The 23522-nt window shown below is 40.4% G+C and overlaps 6 protein-coding genes across 12 annotated transcripts; 3 read left to right on the top strand and 3 right to left on the bottom strand.

Annotated features, from left to right (window-relative positions):
- Nucleotides 1-264: 264 nt before the first annotated feature.
- Nucleotides 265-2311, bottom strand: LOC132261312 (zinc finger protein 808-like). Of its 2 annotated transcripts, XM_059760090.1 has the most exons (4): nt 2123-2311; nt 1819-2024; nt 988-1766; nt 265-920 (listed from the first exon to the last, which is right to left on the bottom strand). In XM_059760090.1, exons 2-4 carry the CDS (start codon nt 1941-1943, stop codon nt 358-360), a joined length of 1467 nt encoding a protein of 488 aa, XP_059616073.1. In that variant the 5' UTR covers nt 1944-2024; nt 2123-2311; the 3' UTR covers nt 265-357. The 2 variants fall into 2 exon arrangements, with proteins under 2 accessions (XP_059616073.1, XP_059616074.1); XM_059760091.1 differs by lacking the exon at nt 2123-2311 and having other exon boundaries at nt 1819-2029.
- LOC132261314 (WD repeat, SAM and U-box domain-containing protein 1-like) lies at nt 2309-8316 on the bottom strand. 4 transcript variants are annotated; one of them, XM_059760093.1, is made up of 8 exons: nt 8055-8316; nt 7699-7950; nt 7526-7640; nt 4201-4400; nt 4023-4144; nt 3865-3957; nt 2581-3808; nt 2309-2528 (listed from the first exon to the last, which is right to left on the bottom strand). In XM_059760093.1, the coding sequence occupies exons 2-7, from the start codon at nt 7806-7808 to the stop codon at nt 3054-3056; spliced, it is 1395 nt and encodes a 464-aa protein (XP_059616076.1). In that variant the 5' UTR covers nt 7809-7950; nt 8055-8316; the 3' UTR covers nt 2309-2528; nt 2581-3053. The 4 variants fall into 4 exon arrangements, with proteins under 4 accessions (XP_059616076.1, XP_059616079.1, XP_059616077.1 ...); XM_059760096.1 differs by having other exon boundaries at nt 3865-3954; XM_059760094.1 differs by having other exon boundaries at nt 2309-3808.
- LOC132261297 (anaphase-promoting complex subunit 5) lies at nt 4423-7263 on the top strand. Its single transcript, XM_059760071.1, has 2 exons — nt 4423-6228; nt 6283-7263. Exons 1-2 carry the CDS (start codon nt 4645-4647, stop codon nt 6916-6918), a joined length of 2220 nt encoding a protein of 739 aa, XP_059616054.1. The 5' UTR covers nt 4423-4644; the 3' UTR covers nt 6919-7263.
- A 98-nt stretch (nt 8317-8414) lies between the features above and the next one.
- LOC132261307 (aspartate--tRNA ligase, cytoplasmic) lies at nt 8415-10908 on the bottom strand. 2 transcript variants are annotated; one of them, XM_059760083.1, is made up of 4 exons: nt 10806-10908; nt 10175-10618; nt 9091-10115; nt 8415-8717 (listed from the first exon to the last, which is right to left on the bottom strand). In XM_059760083.1, exons 2-4 carry the CDS (start codon nt 10588-10590, stop codon nt 8554-8556), a joined length of 1605 nt encoding a protein of 534 aa, XP_059616066.1. In that variant the 5' UTR covers nt 10591-10618; nt 10806-10908; the 3' UTR covers nt 8415-8553. The 2 variants fall into 2 exon arrangements, with proteins under 2 accessions (XP_059616066.1, XP_059616067.1); XM_059760084.1 differs by having other exon boundaries at nt 10817-10870.
- Nucleotides 10909-11074: 166 nt separating this feature from the next.
- On the top strand, nt 11075-13095 carry LOC132261324 (Golgi phosphoprotein 3 homolog sauron). The gene is made up of 4 exons (XM_059760107.1): nt 11075-11510; nt 12183-12605; nt 12663-12917; nt 12983-13095. Exons 1-3 carry the CDS (start codon nt 11304-11306, stop codon nt 12909-12911), a joined length of 879 nt encoding a protein of 292 aa, XP_059616090.1. The 5' UTR covers nt 11075-11303; the 3' UTR covers nt 12912-12917; nt 12983-13095.
- Nucleotides 13096-13651: 556 nt separating this feature from the next.
- Nucleotides 13652-23267, top strand: LOC132261300 (myb protein). Of its 2 annotated transcripts, XM_059760073.1 has the most exons (10): nt 13652-13768; nt 18084-18219; nt 18278-18427; nt 18511-19108; nt 19168-19298; nt 19588-19770; nt 19936-20397; nt 20661-20798; nt 22962-23048; nt 23109-23267. In XM_059760073.1, the coding sequence occupies exons 1-10, from the start codon at nt 13743-13745 to the stop codon at nt 23265-23267; spliced, it is 2070 nt and encodes a 689-aa protein (XP_059616056.1). In that variant the 5' UTR covers nt 13652-13742. The 2 variants fall into 2 exon arrangements, with proteins under 2 accessions (XP_059616056.1, XP_059616057.1); XM_059760074.1 differs by lacking the exon at nt 19588-19770.
- The last annotated feature ends 255 nt before the right edge of the window (nt 23268-23522 follow it).

Here is a 23522-nt window from a genome sequence, read left to right as displayed (position 1 = left end):
CCTCACTACTTCCCCATTTAGTACTCCTATTGCACTTTACACGATGAAAATCCCCCAAAAATGTGCTTTTCCGCGATACGCAAAATATTTTTTCACTCAATAATGTCACTCAGCCATTTTGCGGAGTGAAGTTAGCTGTCTTCCCTGAATTTGTGGCGACGAAAAAACAGAGGGCGCAATCGACGTTCTCTTTTCATTATTCCAACGGGCAGACGAATAAAAAATCTATTCTCATCTTATCTAATATAAAATCCAAATCAATCGCCAAAATTATACCCACATAGTTATTTCTTCAATTCATATATGTACTACACACACAATGATCATAAATTTTGATGTCAATTCAATCATTACATTTTATTGACGCAATTTTCTCGCACAAAGGATCGAATGTTGCTGCAAATCAGGAAGATTTTTGCATGGAACTGAGCAAATTGGACACTTAAATCCACTCTTCTTGTGTGTTTGCTCCAGTTTCCATTCGCTATGTAGAAATAAAATATGACTCTGCAACTTGCTTGTCTTCATCGACATTCCACAAATCTTGCAATCAATTTCATTTTCATGATTTCTAGCATGTCTCTTTAGATCTTGAAATATCAAAAAGTTCTTTCTGCAAATATTACATTTGTATGGTGGGCCATTATGGGTCAGAAGCAATCCAGGATGATATATTTTTATATGATTGCGCAAGTTGCATTTCTTTTCGAAAAACTCCGAACAATAAGGACACTGAAAGTCGTTTTTTGGAGGCAAATGCGAGTCCATTATATGTCGGGATAGGCGACTTTTTCGACAAAATTCCATGCCACAAATTGGACATACGATACGTTTCTTGAGTTTGTGTAACTCCACATGCGTCATCAAGTTTCCAAGGTCCGGGAAAACTTTCTTGCACACTGTACATTCAGGAACATCGTCTGCGAAAGTACAGAATAATGAGAATGAAGGCATGGCATAATCGAAGAATTCCTCGAGAAAACTCACCTGCACTCTGAGGAAGACCTCTGTGATAATCTTTCATGTGAACCAGAAATTCACGCCTCGTTTTTAAGATGTCCTTGCAATAAGAACACTTTACTGGTGCAGAATTGGAACTGAACGTACAATACATTATTTCATTTCTGCAAATATCGCATGAAGCATGTTCTGAGCTTTCTGAGCCATAAATTGTCATATGCCTTTTCAGACTTTTCTTAGATTTAAAAGTGCGATGGCATATTTCGCATTTATTTCCTGCAGCAAATTTGCTACACTTGCTATGCCTTGCGACGTGGCATGCATAATTAGCGGCAGTCTTGATCTTCTTCTTGCAAATGTGACAAGGCAACATCTTTTGCTGTGATAACCATGATGCATTGTGTTGCTTTCGCATGTGAATTCTTAACAGATTTGTAGTCCTGGGCATCACACCGCAAATATGACACGGTATCGGCTTTTCAATGTGTGTTCCTATATGATGAAGAAGATTCAACTTGTCTTTAAACTTTCGCGAACAATGAGCACACGAAAGGTTCTTCTCTCTGTGTGTAAGCATATGAACTTGATATCGTGAAGAATTTGGAAAATCCTTGCAACAAATAGTGCATTTGAAATATATCTCGGATTTTTCATCGTCGTGAGTCTTCATGTGAGTTCTCAGATCATTTGCGTTGAAAAATTTTCTCCCCATGCAAATTAAACATTTGAACTGATTGGCTTCAAGAATTGGATCTTCTGATATTATCTCGAAGCTGATAAACTCCACATTTTGTGCAGGGAAATTCCTAGAAAAGCAATAAGTTATAGAAGGAAAACTTTGAAAGATCAGCAACATACTTTTCTTCTGCCAATTCCGGATGCTCTTGAATCTCGTACTCCTCCTTCACAATGTCACAGTTTACGAAGGAGTTTTCAGCATCACAAGTATAATCAGGATCTTCATTTTCCACTTTTATATCCATTTTCGTCCTGCACTTTCACCAAACTTTCCCAATCTCCGTATTTGTTTACCTTTTATGACAGCGCATACTGTGAAGTTTGTTCTATAAATGATAATGAAGTTAGTCACACAAAATATTTTTGAACATTTTTCCAAAATATTTCTCAACTCTCTCATTAATCGACAATATATTTTTCTCACAATAGTTCAAGTGCCTTTCCAAATGGTACCTCCATTTGAATTTCTTTGGACGGCTTGTGCACTCAAAATGACTCTCTAGAATAATTTGAGGAAGCGCCGATCCTGGATGAATTCTGCCAATGTGTTTAGATGGTAATTCGTATTGAAGGTTTTCTCGCAAAGTTCACAGATTTTCTTCTTGACTTCCTTCTTTTCCTTATTTTTCTAACATGTTCTCGTAATATGCGACCTATAACCCTCCACGCTGTTGTAAGTTTTGCAGCAATTAAGACACTTTCAAGACCAACGAGATCTCCTATAAGAATGCAATTGATGTCTTAATTTGTTCTCTTCGTACTTCGGCCCAAGAATTGAGTCTTCTGTGAGCTCAACATTGTCGACTTTTTCAATTTTCACATTGAATTTCCTGGAACAGACACAAACTTTAGAAAATAAACATTGAAAGCTCATCAACTTACACTTCGACGTTATATTCCGGGATGCATTGTATTGCGTACTCTTCCTTCACTATATCGCAGTCAATTAACTGAATTTCAGACTGGTAACCATAAGAATCATCCTCTATTTCTTCTTTTATATTCATGTTTTTATGCACAAATGATTTTTTGTATTTCTTTCCGCACGGCTTTCTGACGTTTTCCATCATTCATCCCGAAGTTGGCCAATTAAAAGGCATTTTAAAGCTCAAAGCTTCATTGTACTTAAAGGCTTGCCAGGACACTGCAGGAAATGAATACAAGGAAAAATCACAATGACCATGATCGACATCAATATCATGATAAAATATTTATTTTGGCGGGCATTCACTCTATATTTTTCCTACATTTCTCGTGTAAAAATCACATTACATGTTGTTTTGAATGCTTGAATACAAAAAAGATCACGTGTATACAAAGTGAGGCATTAATACAATTACCACAATTACACCATCTCAAAATCCCGTGTCGACAGCATCAAAATCCAAGGACTTCAGATATTTCTCAATCTTACCCCGCAGCTGGGTGTTTGGGATGGTCTCAGTAGAGGTGAGCTCAAGATTCGTCATTGGCGAGGTATTCTTATCCATCTTGAACCACTCTTCTATAGCAGCCGCTTCGTAGGAAAAGCCATCCTCAAGGATCACGGGATTCTTCATCAGCTCATGTGTTATTGGACAAATGTAGTCCAGTGGTATATCAGTACCACTCTGGGCGACGAGACTCAATAGAAGACTCCTCATTTCGGAGATATGCGAGTTCAGAGTCAGATTTCCAGCCAGATCCCATATCAGCACTCGGCGATCATTCGATCCGGATGCAATAATCGTTGAATTTCCATTGATTGTAATGCAATTGACGTAGCGTGTATGATCAGAGAGAGTCTTCAAGCAATTTCCCTGCATATCCCAGATCTTCACCATTCTATCCAGGCTGCTGGACACCAATAAGGTTCCACTTTCATTAAATCTCACGCAAGTCACCGAGCTTCCGTGGGCATTGATAGACTGCACACACTCAGCATTCATTCTCTCCGTGCAGTATATTGTTGCGCTGCCACAGATGTGCTCCTGTGGAGTTTGCGGAATCAGCCTGGTTCTCCTCTCCTCATCTTCATGCTTTCCGCGCACAACGAATAGCCTCCAAATCCTCAGATAATGATCACTGCCACAAGTTACCAGAGTGTAGATCGAAGTGCGAGGATCTGAGGCTAGAAAATATCAAACATTAGTATTCAAGAGGACTTACTGGCCATCGGATACTAACGATCAGTTCGAACTATCTTGCAAAAGTCCGCCGAAAGCACTCCCAGATCATGAGCATTATCCACAGAGCAGTCAGCAATGAATTTTTGACCTCCAACAAAGATAGAAAGAATGAGGGCAAGGTAAATTTGAGAACACATCACAAACGCCTGAACTTACTCTCAACCGTAGCCTCCAGGATGAAGAAGCGCAAATTTCCCAAATTACATCCTGTCAATAGAAGATAAGAGTCCTGTGAGAAGGCTAGCGTGTGGACAGCTTCTTCATGCACCCGAATGGAACTGAAAAGTCAAGGAATTAGTCAGAATCTCTTCTATAGAAGCAATTTGAGAATTACCTGATGAAGTTCTTGCTCTGTCCCCACATGCAGACGCCTCCACTGTCGTCAGAACTCACGATGACAGACCCATCTGGCCTAAAAGCACACGCCCTGATTGCCTCTCCAGCTTCCTGGTTGAGAACACTGACTTTCTGACCATTGCCAATGTTCCAGAGGATGATACTCCCATCCACAGACGAGCTCGCGAGCACTCCTCCCTGAAAGTGAGGTTACGTTAGTAAACGTCAAAATTTCGCCGCCGGTCGAGGTGTTTCTCAATGCCTGTATTTATCTGCTTTTTACTAGTCTTTCACTAGAGAAAACTCAGAGAAATCGATACGAAGTGTAATAGAGTGTATGTACAACCAGAAGCCGTAATAATCTTTGTGGAAGAGGTGAAAACTACGCAGTTATTTCAATGTGATTCTGTTGGTTCGACCGGGCAAATTACAGGAAGGAAAAATGAATGAAAAACGAGAGATTGACGCTCTTCTGTGTTGGACAACCAACCAGGTGGACAAAGGTGTCTATGTAATCACTCCGAACAAGCTTGCGGTAGTGTTTTTGCTGCAGGAGTACGTGAAATTGAGACCAGTGCTCTTAAAGAAGGCTATGGACTTTTTACCCAAGTACCGGAAGAACTTCAATCTCCTCCTGTTGAAACTGATTCAGTATCCGGACATGTCTTACAAGGAGCTATACGACCATCTCATCTCTTCGACATATCGGCTGCATGATGAACACTTAGCAGCCTTTCAGAAAGTCGTATCAACGATCTTAGAAGGGGGGATTGAGGTGTTTCACAACTTGCCGGCAAACATTGAGAAGATCATGAACGACACTGCTACGCCACCTGGAGGAATGACACAACTGGGTATTGGTGGACTCCTTCTCAGGCGATTTGTCATCACCCTGGATAGGATGACATTCCCAGAACTGATAAAACTCTACCAGAACGTCTGTGAATACTTTCAGAAGAGTATCAGAGCAATTGCTCTGGGCTCCAAGGAAGCAGGACTGATGATCGATCTGGAAGAGCAAGACGACGCCGTGAATCGCCTTAAGGGCGACAGGGAGTTCGGTCGGTGGTCCAGGCGGCAAACGGACCTCTTTGTGGCTCAACAGTGCTCTCTTCTGCAGTGCAACGAAACAAAAGCTCTCAATCCCAGAGATTTACAAGCCAAACTGGCGGAGATTATAATGGACAATCCTCTCTATTCTCAAGCGCACTTCTTGAATTACCTCAACTGCGTTCGCGTGAGAGATTACGTGGGCGCTGTGGACAATCTTCATCGTGCTTTCGACAGGAACGCCGTGAAGAATCTGTCTTCTGTGGAGACGCGCGCTTATCAGTATTTGAGTCTAAACCTGGCCATTCTTCACGCCCAGTTCGGATACATGCGAGAGGCTCACGTTAGTCTTCGCGAGGCAATAATGCTCGCCCAGGAAGTTGGCGATCGCACATGCCTTCAACTGGCCAATTCTTGGCTCAGTTACCTTGACCACCACAAGATTCAGGTTCCTGATCGCGTGCCCGCTAACTCAGTCGAAGCCAATATCATCAAATCCATCTCTCTGGGCATCCAGTTCTTCGTCAAGTCCGTCGCTCAATTAGGCTTCGAGCCCGCCAAGCAATTTGAGTTGCTAATGTGGAGTGATTACTTTAACTGCCAACAATCGATGCAGGAATTAATTGCCAATTGTATGGCCGAGAAAGCCGCTCTCTGGACACTCTACGGGCGCTATGACCTGGCCTCTCTCACCAGCCAAGTCCTACTAAGCGCCAATATGACACAGATGGGCAAAACGTATAATGGAGAGAATCTCTGTCATGCTTTGTGCTGCCTCGCCTTGTGGCTCAGCTTAAACGGAGACCATTTCCGAACGTTTTCAGTTCTTCAGTATGCCCGGAAGTGTTTCCCACGCGACCCCAACGCTCGTCTGTGGACTCTAACTGAACTTCATGTCGCCGCTACAAAGGCCATTCACGCGGGGGAATGGCAGAAGGCCAATCTCGCGTGCTGTCGCATTCATCCACTCGATAAGGTGATTAATCGATTCACTGCTCATCCCCCATTCTCATAGTGCATCTATTTTCAGAACCTGAGCCTCCTCCAGCGTGCCACCCTCAACATTGCACGTGGCAATTTATCAATAGCGAACGGACTTCTCCAAACACTTCTTAAGGATCACAGCCTAGCCAATCGAGAGCCTCTTGTGTGGACTCGCGCTATGATTCTACACGCCACTGCGCTCATTCCTTCACCCGAAGTCATCAACGTCTTAATTGAAGCTCACGAGTTTGCACGTCGCAAGCATTTTGACTACGAAGTCGCCACAATAGACAGCCTATTTGCTCATCAACTTCTTGCCATGGGAATGCCAGTGAAAGCCCTAAAGTCCTGTCAGGAAGCTTTGGACGTGATTCTCCAACATGGCGGAATCTACGATCGTGCTAAGATCATGTTCCTCTTCGTCAAGTGTTCAGTAGCAGCCGCAGAGGCGCCGAAGAAACGCCAAGAAATGGAGAAATGTGACTCATTCCTCATGGATGCCGTGAAGTTCTTCACCAAATTGGGTGCTTATGTGAAAGTCAAGGATATTTATGCCTTCATGGCGCAATTCTACCACGAAATCGGGATGCAAGCAGAGAGAAATAAGTGTGCTTTCAAGTTTCGTGAGATTGATGAGCAATATCCCACCGGAAGTTTCGAAGTGGCCGATGCCATTATTTGAATCGTCTATGGAAGTTAATAAATCATGAAGATTATTGTTTTCATCCAACAACGCAGTTACTCTAGTCTCATCACTCATGCACAATTAAACTTTCCAATCAATTGTTTTCCCAAGGAGAAAATATTGAAAAATATATGCGCTCTTAGAGAAATCTGAGCCAACTCAAATATACCGGCGATTCCAAAAACGTTAAAAATATCACTTTCGTTCTCAAACGTTAACAGAACACAAATACAAAGTGCCTCCCAGAAATTTGATTTTTTTTTAATAGTGAAGATTTAAAAAAGCAAAAGCCAAAAACCGCCAGAAAAAAATGATTTCGTTCATATCTCCACAGGCTCTCTTTCGTTGATATAAATGAACTTTTGGAAAAACTGTGAAGGAAAGTTTTGCCCGGCTTTCCAATAAAATTAAAAGTTCGTTTTCCCAATAGGAATCGATGGTATAACATAAATAAAGCGCTCTCGGTAATGCGGATACCATTAACAATTAATTGGGCGTTGTGATTTGGCGTTGAGGCCTGAAGTGGTTACTCAGGTGATCACGAGTGCCACCCTCAATCTCATAAATAAATCAAGTGGGAACGAATTGAGGGGAAAATTAATACCTGAGGCGACATCCGAACACTTGTTACGCCATACTTGTGGCCGATGAGGGGCGAGAAGCTCTCCTCCACGAAACCGCTGCCCACTTGCCAGCGGAACACCCGTACGGTTTTGTCGCTGAAAGCCACGAAATGCGTGATTAATGAGGCAGATGTGGAAGCTGTGCACATCTCACCTGGATCCCGTGATCAGGATGGAACTGCCGTGAAACTCAATCGATGTGACATCACTCGTATGAGCCTTCAATTCCTGCAGAACTTTTACATTCCCTACAAGATTCGACATTTTTCACATGCACTGCCAACTGTGTGTCTTACACGAAAATTATATGAAATGAATTCTTTTTGATTCAGCTAAAAATACAGTGACGGTTTATATATCTTCTGCGTTTCTTCTCAACGGCGAGATCTCACAATCACAGAGTTATCTGAAAAATGTGTAATGAGTCGTTTTCAGTATGAAAAAAATGTCAGATGGTCTTTTGATGAGTAACGGATATAATCTGAAACTAGAAAAGCTGGTTTTATTTACCAATTTTACCTCCGACCCTGTGTGTGTGCTTTCAACAATCTTATCGCGTCACTGCGAAATCGCTATCGCATTCCCCTTATCACGAATGACTCCCCGCAATTGAGAAATCTCACGATGAGTGCAAGTTGAGCAATTTTATGGGAACTTTGCGACAGGTTGGCTTGCCGAAATTTCGGTGACACTCACTCGACGGTCACTTTTGAACTGAATGGACAATTGATATCACTCTATTGTGACGTGAATGTAAAAAAATCGATGGCTGACCTCGATATGAATTCATTACAAGTGAATATTTGCTCTGGATGAGCTCCTCGTGGGAATATTATCGAATTCCCTCTCTGAAAGGAGTGACTATCGGACTTCAGCAATTTATCATGCAGGGATCGCATTACTTTATTTCCAGGTTCTCAGTTTTTGCTCAAAAGTCACGCAAAAAGCGGTTGGAAATAAATCGATGGACGCATTAATTGTTGATTAAACTCGTCACCTGAAGTGCCTCTTAGGGAGTCACCCGTTTAGGATCGCGCGGGAACATTGAAGTCTTCCTGATGTTGTCCAATCCCAAGTACAGCATCACGACCCGCTCCATCCCTATGCCGCCGCCCGCATGAGGAGGACATCCGAAGCGGAAGGACTCGATGTAGGCAGCGATTTTACTGATGTCTGCGTTGTCGTATGAAATATTAACAGCAAGAAATCAATTAGCATTGTAAATTTTATTATCGGGCACTTTTCTTAGCTTTATTTCCGTCTTGACCTTCACTGAAAACCTCTTTAACGGTTATTGATAATTTTAGGCCCTTTGGGAGAATTTTTCATAAGGAGTAAAGCAAAGAATGATTGGAAATGAGAATGTCAGAATAAATTGATTTTCCCTTGTCTTTTTTCATTCATGACGTTCCAATCACTCTCAATAGTGATTATTAAAGAGCACAATACTTGTCAATATAATTAAGAGTTAATTTCAAGGTTCATCAATTAACCTGATTACCAAGCTGATTACCGATTATTTGATTACAAAGCAATCTTCACTCACCAATATTGTGATGCTTCGCCCTCTCTGTAAGGAATTCCGGGTCGTGAATTCGCTGAGCGCCAGACAAGATTTCCTCTCCTCGCATGAACATATCGTACGAGTTGGAGTACCGAATGTCTTTGGGATCAGGCATCGTGTAGAAGGGCCGCACGGCCAGAGGGAACTTGTCCAAGATGTAAAAATCAGTGCCATATTTTGCCTTCACCAGACGACCCAAGAGCTTCTCACTGGGCGTCGACATGTCCTCCTCGTCGCCCATTTCCACGCCAGCTTCTCTCAACATCGCCACTCCTTCGGCAAAGTTCAGCTTCAGCGGTGGATCGAGAAACTGGAAAGGTTCCACTCGATACTGCTGATTAACAGCCGCGATCTCGGTCGCATACTCATCTCTCAGCCCTTTGAACATAGCCGTGAAGGTAGTTCCAATCGTCTCGATGACTTCATGATAGTGATACTTGAATGCCATCTCAAGATCGAGGCCCACAAATTCAGTCAAGTGACGATGTGTATTGGAATCCTCAGCCCGGAAGACTGCGCCAACAGTGAAGACCTTGTCAAAGTCAGCAGCAATTGCCATTTGCTTATACAGCTGAGGAGATTGAGCGAGATAAGCGGAGTCCTTAAAGTAGCTCACAGTGAAGACATTGGCGCCTCCTTCACTCGCTGCCGAGATAATCTTAGGCGTGTGAATCTCCGTGAATCCCTTTGCAGTGAGAATGTCACGGAAGAGACGGCAAACGCCCGCCTCCAGCCGAAAAATGGCTTGGTTAGCCGGCGTTCTCAAGTCTAACACGCGATTGTCAAGCCGAGTGTCTTGATTCACACGAATATGAAGACCTTCCGGATCGTCAGGGTTGTCCGGACGAGCAGCATCCTCAATCTGCAGTGGCAGTTGCGCCTTAGCCGCGGACACCACGTAAATCTCAAGAACAGACAACTCCAGGGATTGTTCAGTACAAGACTCGATCTTCGTGGGCACAGATATGGCCTTCGCTCTCAGATCAATGATGCTCTCCTTGTGGATGCTGGAAAACATACAACTCTATTGAGAAAACTGCGATTTCCACGCGATTTCGCTACTTACTTGCCACTGAATTTCACCATCTGCTTGGAGACTACTTCATTGACCGCAATGACACATTGAACAGTGCTGCTATGCTGTCTCAGGATCAGGAAGCACTGTTTGCCCTTGCTCCGAGACGTGTGGACTCTTCCACGCACCCAAACAGCATCCCTACCCACAAACTGAGACAGTTGAGAGACTTGAACGAAGATTCTCTCCGGGAATTTGTCCACAGATTGAATCATCGCCGGCTGTCCATACTTCCCAGCCGAATAGTCCTCAGTTTCTTCCTGCACATCTTCAGACTTGCCGGCTGCGGCTCGATGTTCCGCTTTCTTGGCAGCTTTCGCTGCATCCTTAGCTTGTTTCTTGGCCGCTTTCTTGGACTGCGCCTCAGCAGCTCCCTCAGAAGTGTTATCAGTAGAATCCACCACCATTTTCCTCCACTTTTTCCGCGAAAAACAACTGCAAATAATCACGAAGAGTATTTATCACCATGCGATCTCTAACCTCAAATAGTGAAATTTTAGGATTTTCGTCTTTCTACTGAAGTTCAGTATTTCTGGGTGAATTTCTGGTACATTTGGATTAACAAGACTATGATGTTGTGAATGCAAATGGAATATTTGGATAAAATAATACGTTTCATCACCTTTTTCTCACTTTATATTGCGAAATAGCACACGTAAAAAGGGGCACTCTGGAGGTTGCCAGATGGAAAGGCCTATTTTGGAATAGTCTCTTCGCATCTGGCAAGACGGAGATGCACTGTAAAATTTTATGCTGAAAAAGAATAATATGTTTTAAAACATGCGTTTTATTTATTTGGAATTCAATTTATTAAGTAGAGCAGCTTTGGAACTAGCTTAGAAATACAATTTTACACGGTGATACATAATACTCATGCCAGAAACAAAAATTAACTGTGTAATCATCACAGTTTTTTTGCTGTCATCTTTCGACAATCACTTCAGCTTGGTATCGAGGAAAAGGTGCAGAGAAAGATAAATTCCTCGACGTCAACACGAAAATTTGTGTGAAAAAAACAATCATTTCCATAGAATTAGGTGGTCAGGTGTACGCCCCGTGCATTAATGTGTAGCTTGTAAGTTATTTTGGTGGCGTTGATTGAGTCGCGGCGTGGACAAACATGAATCGAAGTGAGGGTCTTGTGCGACGTGTAAAGAATCGGAGTGAAAATCCAGGCAATTCCGAGCAGGGCGCAGCGAACTCGTCAGCTAACAATCACGAGGATGAGAAGCAGGAGAATGACGAAGACGTGGACGATTGCGATTCCAAGGAGACCAGGCTCACGCTCATGGAAGAAGTCCTGTTGCTCGGTCTCAAAGACAAAGAGGTTTGTTGTCACACACTCCTTATCTCGTCAGAGAGCCTCATCAGGAAACACTTCCTGACTTGGGCTATTCATTGGGGAGTATCGCTCAAGTGTGCTTTCGAGCGCGGTTATCAGTTTATTGGGGGAAGTGGGAGAAAAACCGTGTAATTGCTCGGAAAATGGCAAAAATGGTGATGTTGGGCGACTTTACGGACACAAGGTCGGTCGTAGCAGTTTTCTTGGAGACTTCTTGGAACTGCTCGTTTACACATTTTGTGAGCATAATTCGCAAATCTTAAAAAAAAAATCATTGCTTCAAGTATAATATGGTTATAAAATATATATTTTAGCTTTGTCAGTGCTTGAATCGTGTTTTATTTCCAAAACAAGGATTGCGGATATTTTTTTAATGATCTGTTAACTTCCAATAAAACTCAAAAAGAAAGATAAGAGATTTTGCGTTCAATCCGTTAGCTTATCGATCTCATACTTATGATTCTAATAGTCTTGAATGAATGGATAAGTTGGTATATGGGCAGAAAAATAATAGTATTTGCCCCAAAATCATTGAATTATGATGTATTTTATTGTGTGTTATAAAAATTACACGTGCGAAATACCTTATAAGTCTCCAAATTCTCTTATCTCGAGCATAAGCCGTGAGTTTAATTCTGATTCTTGCATCTCTTAAAGGGATACACTTCTTTTTGGAATGATTGCATCTCTAGCGGCCTGCGAGGCTGCATCCTGATCGAGTTGGGACTGCGAGGACGTGTGGAGCTGGAGCGTGCCGGGATGCGCCGCAAAGGTTTGTGCTCGAGGAAACTCTGCCTCAAGTCCGACACTCCGACAGGCGATGTGCTGCTGGACGAGGCGCTGAAGCACATCCGGGAAACAGATCCTCCTGAGACAGTGCAGAGTTGGATTGAGTATCTCAGCGGGGAGACATGGAATCCGCTGAAGCTGCGCTATCAACTGAAGAATGTCCGAGAGCGCCTCGCGAAGAACCTCGTGGAGAAGGGCGTGCTCACCACAGAGAAGCAGAACTTCCTCCTATTCGACATGACCACACATCCACTCAGTGATAATGTTATTAAGTGCAAACTTGTGAAGAAGGTTAGTCAGGATTGTGAGGAGTTTGAGCAGAGTTCTGAGGATGTTTTTGCGTTACAGATTCAGGATGCGGTTCTGTCGAAGTGGGTCAATGACCCGCAGCGCATGGACAAAAGGATGCTCTCGCTAATCTACTTGGCGCAGGCGAGCGACGTCCTAGAGAATGCCTTCTCGCCACTCAACGACGATGACTATGAATTGGCCATGAGACGCGTCCGGGAATTACTAGACTTGGATTTTGAAGCTGAGGCAGCCAAGGCGAATGCCAATGAAGTCATCTGGGCAGTTTTTGCGGCATTCACTAAATAATATATGGTAATTTTGCACGGACTTCTGTTAGTTAACTAACTATGTAATTGATTATTTTTACTACTTTCCAGGAGATCCATTTTCACAGTGAACAGAAAGTGAGCACAGAGTGAGTGAAATCAAGTGGAATCACATAGAAAATGCTGGCATATTTAATGACTAACATAAGAAAAAGGGAAACTCTGTGCATTGATGAAGGATATTTTGGGCGAGGAGTGTTATTAGGAATACATGTACACATTTATGAAAATTATAAACCAATAACTATTCTACTTACTATAAAGAGAAGATCATCTCAAAAAATTCCCTTTTTATCTGGTCTATGTAATGTAAACAATTTTGAAAAGATATTTTATTTCCTTTAAGTTTTTGCGCCAAGTTGAATGAGTATTTCTGAGGGCAAGTGTAGACGAGTTTTATTTTAAAAAAAAACAGGATTTATATTATACAATAGTTTAGTGACATTTTCAATAAAATAAAAATATCTTGAAAATACTAAAGCTTTTTCAAAATATTTCAAATTTTTCTCTGGTTTGAAATTTTAAATTATTTCGCCGTGAAATTCAAATCTGCCGCCTGTCCCAATTGGGACGCAGCGGCGAAGTTTGACGACAGCGACACCAACGCCATTCGGCTTGGATTCTCGAAACGGAAGGCACGCGTCGCGTTCTCTGCTCCCAAGTCTTATCGCAGAAAGGCCCGTAAATCCCCCCAAGCCAACAAAATATGCAGTGAAAAGTCACTCACGCGTCTATTGGGAAGTGATTGTCGATGCCGAAAAGTGTGCCGTAGTGCGTGAAACGCGGAAAAGTGTGAATTAAAGGCGGCCAAATGGAGAACGAAAACAAGCTGTCAAGGTAACGAACAAAGTTTTTTCGTTTCTTACTCCCCATTTCACCCATGAGTTTCTACGCATCACGTTTTCCCGGAATTCCTCCCTTCCACCATCTGAAAATGATGTACAATTGGTGGATTATGGCCTGAAGTATATTTTTCAACTTGAAATTACAGTACTTACATTGAAATATCAAGAGAATTACATGATTTTTGTGAGACGTGACAACAGAAATTTCGTGCAAGAGTAAGAAGGTTGTAAAAGAACGTGCGTGGGAAAGAGATAGTGAAATAATGCATGAGAACAGTCACAGAGGTCTCTGCTGCTGCGAGAGGTGGGAGTTTTTATCTTTTGAAATGAACTGCGTCTTCAGAGAGTCGTTTGAGGGGCGTTGTTTGGAATTAAGATGATATTTTCTTAGATAAAACACCTTTTCATGATACCTCACAATTACCAATACTATTCAAGATTTCTCTGTTGAAGTAGGGATCTCTTGAAAATATTTTTAAATCCTATTATAATAATACAGTGATAACAATAAAGGTTTTTTTTTAAAACTATCTATATGTCTAGGTAATTAATTGTAAATTATTCAAAAAGAATATTATTACATCTTACGATGACGTTTAGTTTCCACTGCCGTGTTTTTCCCGCAACTTTTGCGGTCCTTTGGAAAAAGATCGACTTTTTGTAATTTTGCTGCTCTATAAATTGAGCTGGGCGTAGCCTGGCTCTATCTTTTGATTTTTCGATGGGAGAAAAGGAAGGAACAAGTAATAATTTACCCAAGAGACGGTGACCTACTATTTTCTTCTGTAAGTAGTCCCTTCATACTGCAACTCTGGGCGCTATTGTCAAAATTGCCACGCAAAAATATTCACGTGAGAAGATATTGATCTTCGGCATTTGAGAATGCATGTGTTTTGTGTGTTGCTTTTATTGTGGCAAGGAAAGATATTTGGAAGGGATGAGAGGACATAAAAATTGGGATCCATGATTGTGAGAAAATGGAATATTTCTTGAAATTATGCATAGTGTGTGAAGCACAGGTAGACAAATAGTGAGTGCGAATGTGCTTTTCTTCCCTTGCTAACAGTTTTATATACATTAGTGACAATATTACGTCCTGGAAATAGTCAAATTCACTTAAGAAATATTCTTGTGTAAGTTGAGGATTCTCGGAATGGGGAAACAAGTGAATATTTTTTTTCACTTTTTATCAGTATTAATAATTTGAGTGGATAGGGAGGGGAGGAAATTGAGAGGAATGACTTAATTTATTCCACCGAATGGCACCTAAAAAGGGGGAATAGAAACCGGTCATTTAGAGCTAGAAAGGATAGAAATTTCAATGCGGGAAGTTATAAATACCTTATTTTATCAGCTCCCCGCTTAACATCACAGTTGAATTCACTTTCAGTCAAATTTCATTGTAAAATTTTCAACTCTGGTGCACAAATGATGACTATTCAAGGGTGAAAAATTGCAAGATGCAGTTTTCGCCTTAGCCATTCTCATGGGTAATAATTGTCGTGATCTGAGAACTGGGGTGAATTCTGTGTTGTTTGCAAATCAGACGTCTAATTTTGATTTTTCACCATGCCAAAGAAGGGGAGAAGGGCAAAAAAGAAGGAAGGATCGGATCGTCTGTGTGAATTTCATATTCCTTACAACACGAGAGGAGAAGCTTCGATTGAAAAAGGGGCGAAAATGTAATAAATTTGGTATTCAATTCACGCCTTTTCTACCATGTTTTCTCAATACTACATTTCTATTTTTTTTTCCTAATAATTTTCCTGTGAAATCTACATATATTTCATCAGTCGTGTTCTTTTTTTTAAATAAAATTCTTCGTCTGAAAACAGAGCGACACGCGGGAATATTTCTTTACGAACGTCTTTTTAATTGACAGTGCTGATGGTTGAGGGTCGATTTTTGGGGAATGTTACATTATGATGACCTTTTAACATTCCTGCTCCTATGGGACATGCTCTCTTGAGTGTCTGTGTCCCATCTACCATACGATCGCGAGAACATCGACCTTATTTCTCGAGGAGAAATCGAAGAGAAAAGAGAAGCAGATGTCCTGTTCCATGCTGATGTCGGTATAAAGAGAAGAGGCAAAAAAGAACACATGAAATTTAATTGCATGAGACCTTCGGGCCTTGAGGAGGTTATTTTACATTGGTGCAGTCTCGAGGAGAGTCCAAGAAACCCTCCACGGTTGGTGTGTGTAGACGAGGAGGGAGGGTGAGAAGGCAGTGAACCCCTCGTGAGTTCTTCGATCTCGGCCATCTACCATTGGTTGCTGTTGTTTTCCCTCCAAAAATCCCAAAGCCAGGCACGGTAGTTTTGTACGCAATTTGTGTGATCTTCCCCCCACACGATCGCGAGTGAAAGAGGAAGTAATAACAAGGGTTAATTCCTGCACATGTTTCACTTTGGTGATCACACACATGATGTACTCTTGTTCTTCCGTCAAGCTTTAAGAAAGTTCAAAGATCTTCACCTTAAGACGTTCGTGAAAGATCACACAGTGAGAAAACATTGCAATTTCTTCTGAAAGTATCCTTTTCATTCTTCCCTGTTTTTACATAATGTATGAATTCTATTCATAGACCAAAGAAATCCTGCGGCTCTTCCTCTGCTGATCATTGCTATTGTAATGCCACTATATGTGTGTAAAGTGTTCATGAGCGGCATTGTTAAACCGCAGCCCTTGGATAGAAAAGTGCTGAAGGGAGAGAGAAAACCCATATTCTTCTCTACATCCACACTAAACAAAAAGACGTCTCCCCGTAATCCTTGAAATTATGCTAAATGCTCTGCCCTCAGAATTCTCTGCTGCACGAACATTTAATTTATTAACTGACTTTGTTGTGTAATTAAAATTATATTGATATATCTTTTTCTCCATGATCACACAATTTCATCTTGTTAAAAAATGCCCAGAAGAATAATTAAAAAATATATTATTTCCCCCATTTTATGTTTTTGTATGCCTGTGTGTCCTTATTTATAGGGATCTCATGATGGCATGTATTCATATTATGGGGAAGATTGTTGAAATAGCGTGATGGGTTTTAATATATTGAAGGAAAAAACGAGGGAAATAGTCTATATACCCACTGTCCATACTCTTCTTTTTCGTTCCTACATCTTTTTTACTCGCGATGGACGGATCAAGCAATTTGATAGTCTCTGTGCTTCTAATTGTAAAGTTGAAATTACAAGGGACAAGAACTACAAGGGAAAAAGAGACACATTTAATGCTTAATCTTCGATTAAGGAATGCAGTGGATTAAGTAAAAAAAATAATGCTGGGAATTGCGTGAGTTTCAGGGGTATTTTATTTCCATTTACAATATTGTGGTTCACATTGCGATCATTTAACTAGTATCAAGTGTCTCGATTTAGAGAGCATTTGTGGAATTTCAACCCAGAAGAATAGTGTGTATTTTCTACACTAGTCGGACCCTCGGTATTTTCAGCATTTCTCAGGAGCGGCGCACGGTGAACTTTTCACTATGTTTTGGGTGAAACATCTACCAAACACCTGGTTCAATGTGAGCTCTTGCCGGTAAATGAAGGGAGAAAAGACGGAGATGTGGGCTTCTTTTTCCCTCCTTCAACTTGATGATGGGTCTCTCTCACGGTGGGTTTTTTGAAAAATGTGTGGCTGTGACATGGAAATAGTGTTGGTAGAAAAAGAGCGAATTATATGCATTACTTTGTGTATCGCGCATAAGGGTATATACGCAAATTACAAGGAGAGTGAGAGGAGAACTTGTAGACGAGGAGACCCCCTTTGGAAAGTGGTGTTGTGGATTATTATATTGAGGGGAGAGTGAAAGAGAGAGGAATCGACAGGGTAGTGTGGAAGAGGACAAGCGAGAGACGAACAGTTGGTTGACTATCTCAGTTGGTTTCCCTCCCAATGTCTGGCATCAGTTGCTTTTCCACGGTGGCAAGAGGGTGATCTCTCCTGTGTGCGATCCTTTGCGTGTTTTGGAATATCTTTTTGGGTTTGGTGTGGATATGGAATTATGAGTCGTGATAGTTCAACAGTGAATTTTTCCGAAATGTAAGTGTGGACTGGAGAAAAATCTGTTTTGAAAGAATTTACATAAATCCTCATCAGGCACTGGCATTAATTAGGGGGTGATTGCAAGATGTGCACCAGAGCGAATAAGGCAGAATAGTGTCGCTCCTGGGGTCTGAAATATTTGACTCTCCCTCTATTTTGGGACGTTCATTTCACAATTCAGTGCAATACATAATATCCACGGAGATGCGCTTGAGGGATTTTCCTTTAAATTTGTCAATTTTCCTTGCAGTGGTTCTTTCTCGAAGAACGAGTATGAGAGTGATTCGGCGCACGATGAGGAGATGTCTGAGTATTCTGACGGACAGAATGGGGACGAGGAAGGCGGAGAGAGAAGCAAGGGAAAGACGAGGTGGACGAAATATGAGGTGAGTGCCGAGTCAAGGGAAATACAAGATCGTCATCTTACTTGACTTATCTCTGCAGGATATCGCACTGAAGAATCTTGTGGATACGTACGGTGAAAATTGGTCTGTGGTGGCGAAGCAGATGAAGGATCGAACAGATGTTCAGTGCCAGCAGAGATGGTCAAAAGTTGTGAATCCGGAATTGATTAAAGGTCCATGGACAAAGGAGGTTTGTACAGTTTTTTCTTTTTTTGTCTCACTACCTGGACATCGATTGATTTTGTTACATATATGGGTTTCTTTTTCATGCAGGAAGACGACAAAGTTGTTGAACTCGTCTCGAGGTACGGGCCGAAGAAGTGGACCTTGATCGCTCGTCACTTGAAAGGGCGCATCGGAAAGCAATGCCGTGAGCGGTGGCATAATCATTTGAATCCATCCATCAAGAAGACCGCCTGGACGGATGAAGAGGACAATATAATCTATCAGGCGCATCAACAATGGGGTAATCAGTGGGCGAAGATTGCTAAACTTCTGCCTGGGCGCACGGATAATGCGATCAAGAACCACTGGAACTCAACAATGCGTCGCAAGTATGAGAGCTCAAGTGATTCAATGAAGAGATCTCGTCATGGAGGCAAAAAGATGTCTTTGCGCGCTCTCATCACCACCAATCGCAAATCCTTCATCCAGAACTGCAAGAAGAGCGAAGCTGTTGGATTGTCTGGTGATGGTGACCAGATAGCCATCTCCACGCAAAAGGGGGACTTTCTGCTTGAGGCCATTCGCAGCAAGGGAGATTCAGGATTCATAATGTCGCCGATCCTCAATAAGAATGAAAGTCGATCATCGTTCATACTTTCACCAGCCAGAGGGATGCAATCGTCCAAATATCAATATGAATACATGGGTAAGTAATATTGTTTGTTACTTCCTGATCACATACAATAGAATAAATTATTCTTTCAGATTCCCTTCAAATTCCACTTTCTCTGGACGATTTGCTGGAATCGCCTAAGCAGAGCTACAAGAAGCTGACCGACAATCCACCGTCAATCCTTAAGAGGTCCAAGAAGAGGCGCTTTTCCGAGGAAAATGTGGTAAATATTTGAGTTTCTTATCCTTGTAAATAACCTAGTGGCGAAATCAAGATAAAAAATTATTCATAGATCTTGATTTTAATGCTAGAGAATGTAGTTTTAGTGAATATAATTTAGCGGTGTAAGTGCATGAAAATGATTCAGTAGCTCTTGCTTATTTCACACAAACTTAATATTCTGCAATTCCTTTCCCATAAGATTCTCATGAAAAAAAATTGCTGTTACGGCGACAAACAATTCAATTTGTGTTTTTTTGAGTTCTTTTCTCTCCTTTTCTGATTAATTGCAGAAACATTTAAGTAACATGAATCAAATGGATGATGTTAAAGCGTCGGAATCGCCATCGGTGACACCCATAAAACCTCTCCCATTCTCACCGAGTCAATTTCTCACTTCACCCTGTATGAATTTGTCCCTTGACATTAAACTTCCGGCTAGTACACCTGTTCGAAACAGTAGAAGAGATGAAAAGGTAATAGATAATAATGTGCTTCATGTATCATTTTCATGCATTTGAATCTCGTGTAGAAGTATGACTTGGCTTTTCATGTAGAGAAAAATTCCATAGTTCACCACCAAAACGTGAAATATATATATATATATATATTAAATGAGTGTCTTTTACTTTATCTTTTAGGATGAAGAAAATGCTGCTCTAACTACACCACCGCCAGATGAGAAACAGCGTGATGATGACTTTTCTGCAGACGAAAAAGCCAAGAAGGGTGAAATTGATGGTGTGAATGTTAAGATTGAAGGCAAAAGTACTGGAAAATCTGGAAGATTTCCAGGAACTAATCCACGCACTCCAACACCCTTCAAGAAAGCCCTGGCTGAGCTTCGGCGTCAGAATACAGATTCATACGTGCCACCGAGTCCTGGACGACTTGTTGAGGATATTGTGGAGATGATGCACAAGGAGCAAATGCAAGATTCCACGGACAGTGTTTACGAAGGCACTGAGGCTTCTGTCAAAGCGTCTACAAGTACTGCTGCTGATGAGTCGAAGGAGAATTCTCAGGGGATACGCAAAGTGAGAAAATCTCTCGGAAGCGCTTGGGAGAATTCAGCAGATATACCTTATATGGCAGAGACTCCGGTGAGTGTCAAAGAAATGGGGTTTAAGTCTTTCGTGTTGAGTATTAAAGAACTGAATATGTTTAGTTGGGTTTGAGTCGCAAGTTTAAAGATCTTAGTGCTATCCAGACACTTGATATAGGAATAAAAATTAAAGTTTTAATAACAAATATATGTAACAAGATGCTGATTACTTGTTTAATGAAATGAGTGGTCATGAAAATGTCTTTATTCCGTTGAGTGAGCCAGTTTTATTATTTCAACTGCATTCATTAAATATTTCAGAGCAAATCCCTTAATTCTGATTCTGGTGTGCTTTTCTCGCCGCCAAGCATAATGAAGAATACTTTGGGCGATTCTGAACTGCTGATGGACAGCCAAATGGATGATGATGAGGATTCATCGAAGAAGAGCGGCTATCAGGTATATTTTGCACGTGATTGCTTCAACAACAACAGTAGCACTAATCCAGGCATGCGTGCCATGCGACCACTGCACAGTGAAACACAGTTTCTTTGGGCAAATGGGCGACACTTTCATGAGAGCAATAAGGAAAATGCAGGGCACGGTTTCGCAGAATTCAATCCTATGGTTGATGAGAACGATAGTTCTGTGAATTTTCAATTGTCCAAGTCAATTTATGCAAATCGACATCAGCAAATACCGTCAATTTCAACATTTGGGTTTAATCGGACAAATTTACTGCAAAATCAATTGAATTTCCAGCATCAGGGCAATATAGATGCCGCAAATTGTGCTTTTATCACAACTTCAGCACATCAACAACTTCCCTCTAGCAATATGCAAACGCACTGCTTCGGGAATGTTGTGAACCTAATGGGAAATCCTACAGCCACAATTACGTCACAGTATCAAAATGCGAATCAGAGCAATTTGACAAGAGATTCAAGTGAGAATGAAAGCAGAAATCGCTTCAAGACTTTCGATCTTAACGATGAATATTGGTTGGATTTTTCCCAATTGGAGTATCTATAAGAATTGCACTTTATTCTCATGCTTTACTCAGTCTCTTTTCACTCCGCTGAAACTGTGTAAATTTCTCTGTGGTGTCATTGGTCATTCAGTAGCTTCAATCTTATCCTCTTTTTTAATTAAATCATACCAAAGAAGTGTAATGTAGTCATAAACATGAGATAATGCATCTCAATATCTTTTCACGACTTTATCACATTCAGTTTTGAGAATCAAATGAAAGTGGGATTTAGAGGCAAAGCAAGGCTAAAAGATGGAAATAATCTCACTTTGTATAAGTGATGTTAGATTGTAAATACGATTTTTTTTGCAAGAGATGGAAAGATGACCTCAAAGAAGGAATAACAATAACCAATAAGAAATATTCAAAGTTTCTGCTAAATAATCTCGAGGAATAATGATTAGTTAAAGTGTATAAAAGTATTAAAATGGTAATATATTTGCACAGATTAATTTAACGAAACAAAGAAGTGACTAATATAATAATTTTAGTTTGTACAAAGGTTACAAGGATTACCAATATATTTCGTAAATTATACATTAGATACATTTTTCTCCTGACTAACAATTAAGTGTTGTTTTTTTTTAAATTTAAAATGAAAAAACGCAAAAACAAGAATTTAGAAGCTATATCTATATAAATATATGAGAATTATCTTGCACGAATCATATTAATATCATATATTAAAAATTTATATTTTTATTTTACATAAATCTTAATTATCGTCGATTTATTAGATTCAATAGAAGAAAGGGAAAAGCACTACGATCAGATCATTCAAAAAACAATCTCTGCAATCATTTACTAATCAAATAATTTTAATATTGAAAAGATGAAAGATTACATTTGTAATATCTCTTTTGCCAACCATTTGCATTATTCTGTTTATCTGCAAGGTTTGTATTCACTATATTTCTTATTTTCTATATGTTTTCAACAATACTCATTAAATTTACTTGAAAATACCATTTCATCCTTTTTGGCATTACAAAAAGAACGCTTAAAAACTCAGAAAAAAATAGAATAATGCATACAGGTCTGCTGGTTACAATATTGACAGACTAGGGTTGGTTTTAACTATGTTTATTTTGTTTTTGGTCATTATTATATGTAATTTTGGTTTTGAAAAATTTGACTTCTATGCGTGGTGAGCAGAAAAAGACACATGACATTACTATGTTTTCGTTGTATTTAATATTTTTGTTTGTATTTATTTAAGGATAAATCAAGATCAAGAACAAAGATTTAGAAGTGAAAAAGTGTAAGAATGATATGAAAACTAAGAACAAAGAAGTCATTTTTGTAAGACAAAATTATTTAGTGGTTTTGAGGAAGAAGAGCGGATTTCTCCTGTAATTTATTTCCAAATTATTTAATATTATTTATAATTTTATTGTAAGTGAAATCAACCTGTAGATGTGAGAGAAAAACTGTCAATATTGTACTTATAGTAAGGCAAGATGTGTTGACGAAAAAGAGAATTGCAAAAGTGAATAAATATAGAGATATCAAGCGATCAAAACTTGAGAAGATAAGAAGAGTTAAAAGAGATTTTTCTTTCTTTCCTTCAAATTGCAAACCTATTTGTTCAGCCATCGGTGAAGCGTTGCATTAAGTTTGAGGGACAAAAAACTAAGGGCGACCAAGATGAGAATTCTGAGAAAAGTGATGAGACAAAGGTGAGAAAATCCGTGATTACAGTTTAATTGGGGCTTTACTTATTTTTTCGTCCTCTGCAGATGATTCTGGATCCGAAGTGGGAAAAGTACGCCTTCGGCAAGACCAAAGATCAGGTGTTTATGACTCATCATGCTCACGTTATGCTGAAGAGAGGTCCAACTTTGCTGCCTCGTTCCCTGAACTTCTACAAGCAACAAGAGCCGATCATGATGTACTAAATCATGACGATGATTGATTGATTTACTTTGAGAGTGTATTTCGATTTCATATAATTTTTCATTACTGTACCCTTCGGCTACAGACGAGTAGTTTTTTTTCCTATAATTCTTTCTGACATTTTGCAATAATATAAAAATATTTTGTTTTAGGTATATCTAATTGTATCAATTCGCAGATGTATGTAACGTATCAATAAAAGAAGGAGATAAGTTTTCTTTCCCTGCGACAAAGTTTCAAATTTGATCCCATTTTGT

This window comes from Phlebotomus argentipes, unplaced genomic scaffold (assembly GCF_947086385.1).
Source record: "Phlebotomus argentipes unplaced genomic scaffold, Phlebotomus argentipes genome assembly scaffold_18, whole genome shotgun sequence".
In the NCBI taxonomy this organism is placed as follows: Eukaryota; Metazoa; Arthropoda; class Insecta; order Diptera; family Psychodidae; genus Phlebotomus; species Phlebotomus argentipes.
Note: the sequence above shows the minus strand (reverse complement) of the source record. Positions and strands in the feature narration are given on the sequence as shown.

Coding starts and splice junctions, on each gene's coding strand:
- LOC132261324 (XM_059760107.1), top strand. CDS start 11,304: ATGAATCGAAGTGAGGGTCTTGTGCGACGTGTAAAGAATCGGAGTGAA. Junction 11,511..12,182: donor TCGGTCTCAAAGACAAAGAG/GTTTGTTGTCAC, acceptor CATCTCTTAAAG/GGATACACTTCTTTTTGGAA. Junction 12,606..12,662: donor AGTGCAAACTTGTGAAGAAG/GTTAGTCAGGAT, acceptor TTTGCGTTACAG/ATTCAGGATGCGGTTCTGTC.
- LOC132261307 (XM_059760083.1), bottom strand. CDS start 10,590: ATGGTGGTGGATTCTACTGATAACACTTCTGAGGGAGCTGCTGAGGCG. Junction 10,116..10,174: donor ATGGTGAAATTCAGTGGCAA/GTAAGTAGCGAA, acceptor TATGTTTTCCAG/CATCCACAAGGAGAGCATCA. Junction 8,718..9,090: donor GGCGAAGCATCACAATATTG/GTGAGTGAAGAT, acceptor ACGACAACGCAG/ACATCAGTAAAATCGCTGCC.
- LOC132261300 (XM_059760073.1), top strand. CDS start 13,743: ATGGAGAACGAAAACAAGCTGTCAAG. Junction 20,799..22,961: donor CGAAGAAGAGCGGCTATCAG/GTATATTTTGCA, acceptor CTATTTGTTCAG/CCATCGGTGAAGCGTTGCAT. Junction 23,049..23,108: donor AGAAAAGTGATGAGACAAAG/GTGAGAAAATCC, acceptor CGTCCTCTGCAG/ATGATTCTGGATCCGAAGTG.
- LOC132261312 (XM_059760090.1), bottom strand. CDS start 1,943: ATGGATATAAAAGTGGAAAATGAAGATCCTGATTATACTTGTGATGCT. Junction 1,767..1,818: donor CCGGAATTGGCAGAAGAAAA/GTATGTTGCTGA, acceptor TTGCTTTTCTAG/GAATTTCCCTGCACAAAATG. Junction 921..987: donor AGGTCTTCCTCAGAGTGCAG/GTGAGTTTTCTC, acceptor GTACTTTCGCAG/ACGATGTTCCTGAATGTACA.
- LOC132261314 (XM_059760094.1), bottom strand. CDS start 7,808: ATGTCGAATCTTGTAGGGAATGTAAAAGTTCTGCAGGAATTGAAGGCT. Junction 3,958..4,022: donor CCTGGAGGCTACGGTTGAGA/GTAAGTTCAGGC, acceptor CTATCTTTGTTG/GAGGTCAAAAATTCATTGCT. Junction 3,809..3,864: donor CAAGATAGTTCGAACTGATC/GTTAGTATCCGA, acceptor GATATTTTCTAG/CCTCAGATCCTCGCACTTCG.
- LOC132261297 (XM_059760071.1), top strand. CDS start 4,645: ATGAATGAAAAACGAGAGATTGACGCTCTTCTGTGTTGGACAACCAAC. Junction 6,229..6,282: donor GCATTCATCCACTCGATAAG/GTGATTAATCGA, acceptor ATCTATTTTCAG/AACCTGAGCCTCCTCCAGCG.